The following is an 8,637-nucleotide window of genomic DNA, read 5'->3' on the forward strand; positions in this document are numbered from 1 at the left end:
CTCAGGGTCGCGGGCCAACCCAACCGCTGCCCACTGCGCCGCGCTGCACCGCCGCACCACAGAGAGGCAGCCAGGCAGGGCAGGGCAGCCTAGGGGAGCCGGTGAGATGGGGTCCCCTCTAGCTTGGCTTGCCGCGCGCTTTCATCCGACGCCCAACCAGCGCCCAACCCATCTCGCTCCTCTCTTCCCTCCCCCTTCCCCGTCTCGCACCGCTCGCCACGCTCCGCCACGCTCCTCACCATCATCGCAGCGCCATTACCATCGCACCACTGCTGCGTCCACGACGCCCTGCGCCCACGCTTCGACAAACTCAGACAGAGCCTAGCCGGGCCTAGAGCTCCCTGCGTCAACCCACCTCGAGGGCCCGAGCGCTCATCATCGAAGACAGACGTACGCCATTCACCACCTCCGCCTAGCCGGCACCATAGACGCCCGCCCGCTCGTACATCACCGCTCTTCGCTAGCCGGCCCATCCTGCCGTCAGCCCGGGAGACCGAGCGCGACACTCCCTCTGGCCAGCAGCGTCCTATCCGGCCCGCCCCCCGCCGCATCCTGAGCCCCGGCTAGAACCGCCCGCGCCAGCAGCGACAGTCGCGCCGTACTGCACCGCCCACCCTCGACCAAGCCAGCAGCATGGCTTCGCCCATCTCGCCTGCCCAGGCGTACCACAACCGCTTCAACATCGCCGGCGCAGCCGGTGCCGCCAACTCGAGCGCAGCCCACGACAGCGCCGCAGCGGCGGCGGCGGCAGCGGCACCCTCGCTGCCCAGGGCCAGCTCCGACAACTACTCCTACCCGGACCTCGACGCCGGCCAGTACCACTCGTCGAGCGCCGCGGACACCTCTGCCACGCTCGCATCGGCCCCGCTCAACGCCGGCCCGCTGCCCAGCTTCCCCGAGTTCAGCTCGTTTGACGTCGAGTCCGACTTTTCGGCCTCGCGCGACAAGGACGACTTCTTTGACCGCTTCGCCGCCAGGAACCACCCACCCACCGCAGCGCCCGCCTTAAGCTCGCAGCCCGCGTCAACGTCGCAGCAGCAGCAGCAGCAGCAGCCCGATCGTGTGACGGGCGGCGATGGCGAGGGCGCCAATAATGACGGCAGCCGGCGGCAGGGAGATCCGAGCGGCAACGCGGTGGGCACGGAGGCAGAGGCAGGGGCTGGGCCAGAGGCAGACCCGCACCAGAGCCCGCTGGCCCAGCTGGCCAGCCAGGCCCACCTGGAGCGCGGCTTTTCCTCGGCCAGCATGTACCAGTCGCCTCCCGCCTCGTCGAGCACGGGCGCCGCGCTGCCCCCGCTGCCCACAAAGTCCGACCAGCGAAGCGCGGCCAGCGGTCCAGGTCGGTCCTCGATCGCTGTCGATCGTCCGTCCGTCGACGTCCAGAGCGTCCACTCCTCTCACCAGCAGCACTCGGCCTCGAACCACTCGGCGACCTCCCCGATCTCTGCTAGCGCCTCCAATCAGCAGCAGCAGCAGCAGCAGCAGCACCACCACCACCAGCACCCCGCCAGCCCGCAGAAGGGTGCCCTCACCTCCAACTTCACCTTTCCCTCGGCGCCCGCTCAAGGCGGCAGTGCCGACTCTGCCGGCCACTCGTCCGTCGACTCGCTTCCGTTCAACGACCTCGCTCTCGGTCATCGACAGCAGCAGTACAACCAGCAGCAGCAGCAGCGGCAGCAGCAGCAGCAGACACCACAGCAGCAGCAGCAGCTGCATCAGCACCAGGCACAGCCGCAGCACTTTGTCGAGCGCGAGAGGCCGAGCAGCTTCTTTGGCATGGAAAGGCCGCTGGCCGCCGTCAACGCGTCTGGCCAGCACGTACCCGTCCCTCGGGGCATGATCCCCGGCGACGACGACAACGACGAGCAGCAGAGGCTGCAGCAGAGCCACTCGGGCGCGGTCGCCGCCGCGGCCACCTCGCCCATCTCGATGCCGATTCCGCCCCAGATGCGGCAGCCTGCACCGGGCGCGGCGGCCAACGGACCTCGCCCCTCTTCGTTCTTTGGCGTCGAGGGTGCTCCGCCTGGCACCGCCACTCCGCCCGCCCTGCCCGATGACGACCAGGCTGCTCGCGGTCAGCACCCGAGCAGTCACCGCAGCGAGGGCTCCTATCGCGGCATCTCGACGGCGGCCGGCGGCACCGGCAACGGCCCCATGCCCAGCAGCGCCAGCGGCAACGGCTACGGCGGCCTCGGCGCGTCGGGCGCCACCCGGCCGGCGAGCATCGCGCCCACCATCAACAGCGGGCCGCTGCTCGACCACAGCCACCTCAAGCCGGGCCAGAAGGCGTCGCTGCTGAGCCACGGCAAGACGCTCGAGCTGTACCGCCAAAACGCCAAGAAGACCAACGACCCCAACCTCATCTATGAGCTGGCAGTCTTTATGATCGACGCCTCCAAGACGATGGGCGACGATGCGCCCGGATCGCCGCCCACAAACGGCGGCGGCGACGACGGCCCCAACTCGGCGGCCAAAAAGGACGAGCTGGTCAAGGAGGCCACCGGCCTGCTCAAGAAGATCGCCGACCGAGGCCACCCGGACGCCCAGTACTTCCTGGCCGACTGCTACGCCAACGGCATCGGCACGGCCAAGGGCAAGCAGGACTTTGGGCAGGCCTACACCTACTTTGTGCTGGCCGCCAAGCACGGCCACCCGGACGCCGCCTACCGCGCCGGCACCTGCTACGAAAAGGGCTGGGGCTGCCGCAAGGACAATGCCAAGGCGCTCCAGTTTTATCGCAAGGCGTCGTCGCAGAACCACCCGGGCGCCATGTACCGCCTCGCCACGGCCGAGCTCAACGGCGAGCTGGGCCTCAAGAAGAGCGCCAAGGAGGGCGTCAAGTGGCTCAAGCGCAGCGCCGAGGCGGCCACGCCCGAGTTCCCGCACGCGCTCCACGAGCTGGCGCTGCTCCACGAGCGCGGCATCGACAACGTGCTCTTTGTGGATCCAGAGTACAGCTGCGAGCTGCTGGCCCAGGCGGGCGAGATGGGCTACGCGCCCAGCGCCTACAAGCTCGGCGTCAACTACGAGTACGGTCGGATGGGGTGCCCGCAGGACGGCGGCCTCAGCATCCACATGTACAACATCGCCGCCCAGCAGAACCACAAGGAGGCGTGCTTCGCCCTCACGGCGTGGTACCTCGTCGGCGCGCCCGGCATCCTGCCCCAGTCGGACACCGAGGCGTACCTCTGGGCCAAAAAGGCGGCCGAGCAGGGCCTCGCCAAGGCCGAGTACGCCGTCGGATACTTTACCGAGGTGAGTTGTGGGGCGTGCGGGGTATCCCTTGCCACAAGGGAAGGCGTGCCGCAGAAGAGCGAAGTCCCCCCGCTGACACATCCGACGGCATCTGTCCCCTTGTGCCTACGCCTTCCCTACCCGCTCAGATGGGCATCGGAACGGTCAAGGACGTCGCCGAGGCCAAGGCGTGGTACCGGTCCGCCGCCGAGCACGGCGACAAGCGCGCCAACCAGCGACTTGCGGCGCTCGGCGGACGGCCCGAGAAGTCGCTCGCAGGTGTCGGTGCCGGCGGTGGTGGCGGCGGCGGCGGCAACGGCGGCGCCAACAATGGCAGGGGCGCGGCGGGGGCCATGTCGACCGACTACGGCAAGCGCGGACAGCCCACCTCTGCGCCGTTCCCGGGCAGCGTCGACCGCAGCTCGATGGCGCCCAGCACGCAGATGAGCTACCCGAGCCCGATTGCCATGCGCGATGCGCAGACGGCGCAGCGCGAGCAGCAATACCTGGCCAACGTGGCGGCCACGGAGCGCGCCCAGGCGCAGGCGCAGGCGCAGGCGAGGAACGCCACGTCGCCGATGCGCTCCGGACCGCCCTCGGCCGTGGCGTCGCCGGTGGCCGAACCCGGCCGCCCCTTTTCGCAGGGGCAGGCGTACCCATCCTACCCGGCAACGGCGAGCGCCTCGATGCCTCTGCCGCCGCCGCAGCTCAGCACCACCGACGGCGGCGGCGGCGGCGACCCCAACCGCCTGCTGTCGCCGCAGGGCGCCGGCGCCGGACCCATGTCGCCCCTGTCGCCCACGTCGCCAAACGACGGCGAGGACGGCAAGAAGAAGAAAAAGTGGTTTGGCCGGTCCTAGGCCAGGCCAGGCCAGGCCAGGTCAGGTCGGGTCACACCAGTGGCGGGCGGCGGGGGCGAAAGAAGCCACGCGCGAGCGTCGACCGACACTCTTTTTCCCCGCGACCACGACGGGGGTCCAGCCAGGGATGGAGACGGAGGAGGTTGATTGGTCGTTCTGCATCGTCTAGGTTTTCAGTCTCGGTCCACTTTTGCATATGTACAGGCTGGCCTGGCCTGGCCTGGCCGCGTCGGGCCGGCATTGGTCGAGCTTTCGTCGTCGGGGCGCGACCTTCGAGACGGGCTGACGATGCTCCGCGAGGGGACCTTGCTAGCGCTTGCCACCAGCACCGCTGCCTCGAATCTCGTCGACACCACCACCTCCAGCAGCAGCAGCAGCGCCAGCAGCAGCAGCGCCACCACCACCAGCCATCAGCACCAACAATCCCTCGCCAGCACCAGCACCATCTGCACCTGCATCTTCTAGCACCACCCACGCTCGTTGCCTGCTCCCCGTCTCTTGTAGTCGTCGATTCCGCCTCCCACTGCCGCCATCGCCCGCCCCTGGCCGTTATAGCCCTCGAAGGGGGAGGTGGCGCTCTGCACATAGGGAAATCCACATGGACTTTTGATCCGTTCTGCCCTCTTGCGGCGATTCTTGTTGCGGGGCGGGATGGGCCAGTGGGGTGTTGCTCCTCCCCGCCTCGCCGCCGCGCTGCCGCTGCTGCGCCGGGTGCCGTCGACGCAGGGCGGGACGGGGGTGGAGGGCGGAGCAGGGTCCGATTGGATGCTCCATGCCCGCCCGCCGACTGGCTTTCTACGAAGAGGGAGGGAAGATGCGGGGGGGCTGCTCCTGTGCTCCTCCTCCTCGTCGTCGTCATCGTCGTCGGCGGCGGCTAGAGGGCATGCCGTGTTTCCGGGATGGGCTCGGCCATGAGCTGCGCAAGGTCCATGGACCTATCCTTTTCGACGTCGAGGTCGCCTATAAGGCATCTGTTCGGCGCGCGCGCGTACGTGCGTGCGTGCATGCGTGCGTGCAAACGGATGCGCGGGGATGAGAAAGAGGCATCGCGGGAAGTGTGCGAACGGGGGAGTCGTCAGTCAGTCTAGTCGTCGATGCCGATGTCAGGCTCCTCTGTGAGGGAAACGGGGGAAGGGAGAAGCGGGAGGGGGAAGACGCACATGCTATCGCCTCGGAGGACGTATAGGCCAAGCGGGACCTCTTCAACGGGGCAGTCCGGCGCAAAGATGCGCTCGACGGAGCCGGCGAGGATGACGCTGCCCGTCGAGTCTGACCCCTTTAGCGTGCCCACGATGACGCGCCCGTCCTGCGTCACGACCAGCACTTGCTCTGCCAACGTGCCGATGCAAGTCGGGAAGGAGACAAAGGCGAGGTAAAAGGTTAGAGTGTGAGTGTCTACCGTGTTTTGGGGCGACGTGGCGAAGCAAGGCGAGGGGGGAAAAGGCGACTTACGATCGACAAAGTTGAGGAGCGCCGACATGGTGCGGATTGCAGCGGCGCGGCGCAGCGCAGCACGGGTGCCAAGGGCGCAGAGAGGAGCGCTGTCTTAAGCTGAACTGGACGTATCGGTCTCCGCTGCCTCGCGGCACCCTCGTCGAGCCAGAGTGGCGCTGTGCCCGCTCTCTCCGTGGTCGGCGACTGCTCGCTGCTCGCAGGACCAGAGCCGGACGACGAGACGAGGAGCCAGGGCCAGGCCGATCTTGAGCTGCTCCTCCTGCGGATGTGGCTGGCTGCTGCGGTCGTGGATGCGGAGGCGGGTGCAGATTGATGCGTCAGGCGAAATGCCGGCAGAGGAGAGGACGGGTGGATGGTGGTGCACGGAAGGGCGTGGTCGAGGAGGTGGACGAGAGGAAGGAGGCGAGGCTCAGGCTGCGTCGTCCAAGGAGCAAGCTAGGCCTCTGTCTGTGTGGCCTCTGACTGCACGTGAGGAGCCTCGACCCTGGCCTGCCCGCCAGCCCAGGCCAGCCATCGGCGAGGGAACCAGCCATCCGTCCAGGCTGAGCGCGCCGGCCTGCCTCGAAAAAGTGGAGTGCGCCCGTCGACCCGGAGCCAGCCAGGCAGACGTACGCTCAGGACAGCCGGGAAGGGCAGGGGCAGGGCAGCGAGAGCGGGCGGGACCTGCCAAGGCGCCGACCAGGCAAAGGCAACGCCGTCATACGGCCGCCTCGCTGCCCGCTGCTTGACCTTCTCCCCGACCACCCTCGTCCAAAGGCCAACGCAGCCACTACTACTGCTACCGCGCTTCAGTCCTCCACAGACGCCCTCTCTTGCACGCCAGCTACGGCGACCGAATCCCTCGCTGCTCCCGTCCGGCCCGGCCGACTTGGACGACTTCACTCGACCCAACTGCCCCCGATGCCGCCCGTCAAGAGCGAGCCGGGCGCCGCCGGTGGCGTCAAGAGCGAGCACTCCAACGGAGTCGCCAGCGGCTCGCACCGCAACCGCAACGGCACCAGCAACGCCGTTGCCGCCGCCGCCACCGCCACCGCCAGAAAGCAAGAGGCCAAGCGCGACCTGCCCCCGCCGCCACCCACCACCTACCGCGACATCCCCCTCTTCTCCACCGACGCAGGCCCCTGGCTCACCCACCTCATGAAATTTGCCCACCACACCCGCGTCGACCCCGCCGATACGTCCCAGTTTGTGCCGCCCCTCAAGCTCAACCGCAAGAACCCGCCCCGCCCAAAGCTGCCCAGGCCCAAGCCCGGCGACCCCGTCACCGACAAGTACGGCCGCCCCATGCTCGCAAAGGACGGCCAGCCCCTCACCTGGCCCGCTCCCGGCGAGGACCTCGCACGCATCGAGGAAGTCATCCGCAAGGAGGACAAGCCAAAGGCGCCCGGCGCAGACCAGAGCCTCATCGCCCCCGGCAGCGCTGCCCGCCCGCCAAAGGGCAAGCTGTTCCAGAAAAAGGTCAAGGAGGTCCACAAGGCCGCCGACTCGACCCGCAGGACCATGAAGCAAGAGTACTTTCCATGGGTCCTCGAGGACTTCGAGACGTCCGAGGAGTGGGAGAGCACGCGCAACCCCGTCCCGACGGGCGCAAAGGCGCTCGAGGGCTGGATCGACGAGCTCAAGGCAAAGGGCCAGCTGCAGCAGCCCGGCTCGTCCGAGGCGCGCGACGGCGACGTCAGCATGGCGAGCGCAGGGCCATCGAGCGCCGTCAAGGACGAGGGAGAGGCCGCCAAGGCGTCCGCAGCCGGCCCATCCTCGTCGTCGGCGTCGGCGTCGTCGCACGCGCCCTGGATCGGCAAGCTCGAGGGAGACTCGGACGAAAACGCCACGTCGCACCACGTCCTCTTTGTCTTTGACGAGCGCGACGCCGGCGGCTTCAAGGTCGTCCCCGTCACGCGCATGTACAAGTTCCTGCAGAAGCCCAAGCACTCGACCATGTCCAACGAGGAGGTCGAGGCAGAGGTGAGTGCTCCGCGGCGCCGGCTGCGGACTCGGAGCGTCGACTGATGCGCTTCCCTTGCTTGCCCCCGCTCCTCTTTCCCCCCTCTCCTGGACGCGCGCTCGCAGTACCAAAAGTACCAAAAGACAAAGGAGATGGATCGGTGGGCGATGCGCAAGGCCAGGGGCGACGGCGGGCCCACGAGTGCATCGGCGGTCAAGTCAGAGGGAGGCGGCAGCGGCGGCGGATGGGGAGACTGGCCGGGCGTCGGTCGTCTCGCCCTGCCCTCTGGTGGGTCGAGCAGCGGCGGCGGACGGCGCAGGAACCTGATGGCCGTGCACGGCGGTGCGCTGCTCAACGACGACGACGACGAGGGCGGCGGCTCTCGGAGGCGGAAGCGGGTGAGTACCGACGCGCGGCCTGCAGTGTCGATGCCGGTGACGCGGCTCGGCTCCTGACCCTCCTTGCTGACCCGAGCTCCCGCACCACCCCGTTTGCTCGACCGACGTGCCGTGCGAGCAGGAAGACGACGGCGGGACGTACGGCGAGCTCGACTACGAGGAAGAGTTTGCCGACGACGAGGAAAAGATGGACGAGGGGGACCCGTACGCCGAGGACGAGGAGACGCGCGAGCTCGAGGAGCGGCTGAAGCGCGAGATGGCGCGGGCCAACAAGATTGGCGACGATGCGGCCGACAGCGACGTCGAGGGCGAAGGCAGCGCCGCAGAAGACGACAACAAGATGCTGACGGGCAGCGGCGAGCAGATGCGCAAGCTGGTGCGCGCCCTCGCGCGCAAGGACGGCAACGAGGTCTACGACCGCGACGAAGAGGAGCGCAACCCGTACGCCTCGGACGATTCGGACGACGACGACGACGAGACGTACGTGGCCAACCCGGAAAAGGCGCTCCAGATTGCGCGCGAGGAGCGCGAGAAGCGCGAGCGCGAGGCGGCCAAGAACAACAAGCTGGCAAAGTCGGGCACCGCCACGGCCACGCCGGGCACGCCATCGGGCTCCCAGACGCCCACGGGCCGCGCCGAGAAGCGACCGCAGGCGGCCGCGTCGCCGCCGCCGCCATCTTCCTCGCAGCAGCAGCAGCAGCAGCAGCAGGGCCTCAAGCTTTCGCAGCAGCGCGCAGGTGCCGGTCAC

The 8,637-nt window shown here is 68.6% G+C and overlaps 4 protein-coding genes across 4 annotated transcripts in view; 2 read left to right on the forward strand and 2 right to left on the reverse strand.

Annotated features, from left to right (window-relative positions):
* Window positions 1-633: 633 nt before the first annotated feature.
* On the forward strand, window positions 634-4,094 carry PFL1_06591 (uncharacterized protein; the record flags this gene model as incomplete). The annotated part of the gene is made up of 2 exons (XM_007884133.1): window positions 634-3,255; window positions 3,384-4,094. The coding sequence occupies 2 exons, from the start codon at window positions 634-636 to the stop codon at window positions 4,092-4,094; spliced, it is 3,333 nt and encodes a 1,110-aa protein (XP_007882324.1).
* Window positions 4,095-4,125: 31 nt separating this feature from the next.
* On the reverse strand, window positions 4,126-4,953 carry PFL1_06592 (uncharacterized protein; the record flags this gene model as incomplete). The annotated part of the gene is made up of 1 exon (XM_007884134.1): window positions 4,126-4,953. The coding sequence occupies one exon, from the start codon at window positions 4,951-4,953 to the stop codon at window positions 4,126-4,128; it is 828 nt and encodes a 275-aa protein (XP_007882325.1).
* Window positions 4,954-4,968: 15 nt separating this feature from the next.
* PFL1_06593 (uncharacterized protein) lies at window positions 4,969-5,574 on the reverse strand (the record flags this gene model as incomplete). The annotated part of the gene is made up of 3 exons (XM_007884135.1): window positions 4,969-5,065; window positions 5,255-5,423; window positions 5,547-5,574. 3 exons carry the CDS (start codon window positions 5,572-5,574, stop codon window positions 4,969-4,971), a joined length of 294 nt encoding a protein of 97 aa, XP_007882326.1.
* Window positions 5,575-6,449: 875 nt separating this feature from the next.
* Window positions 6,450-8,637, forward strand: part of PFL1_06594 (uncharacterized protein) — a gene marked incomplete at both ends in the record, with an annotated part of 3,494 nt that continues 1,306 nt past the window's right edge. Inside the window, 3 exons of the mRNA XM_007884136.1 lie at window positions 6,450-7,511; window positions 7,617-7,889; window positions 8,011-8,549. Coding sequence (XP_007882327.1) covers window positions 6,450-7,511; window positions 7,617-7,889; window positions 8,011-8,549 — 1,874 coding nt within the window. The remainder of the gene's footprint in view (window positions 7,512-7,616; window positions 7,890-8,010; window positions 8,550-8,637) is intronic.

The sequence above is a fragment of the Pseudozyma flocculosa genome (assembly GCF_000417875.1).
Source record: "Pseudozyma flocculosa PF-1 unplaced genomic scaffold scaffold00027, whole genome shotgun sequence".
Taxonomy (NCBI): domain Eukaryota; kingdom Fungi; phylum Basidiomycota; class Ustilaginomycetes; order Ustilaginales; family Ustilaginaceae; genus Pseudozyma; species Pseudozyma flocculosa.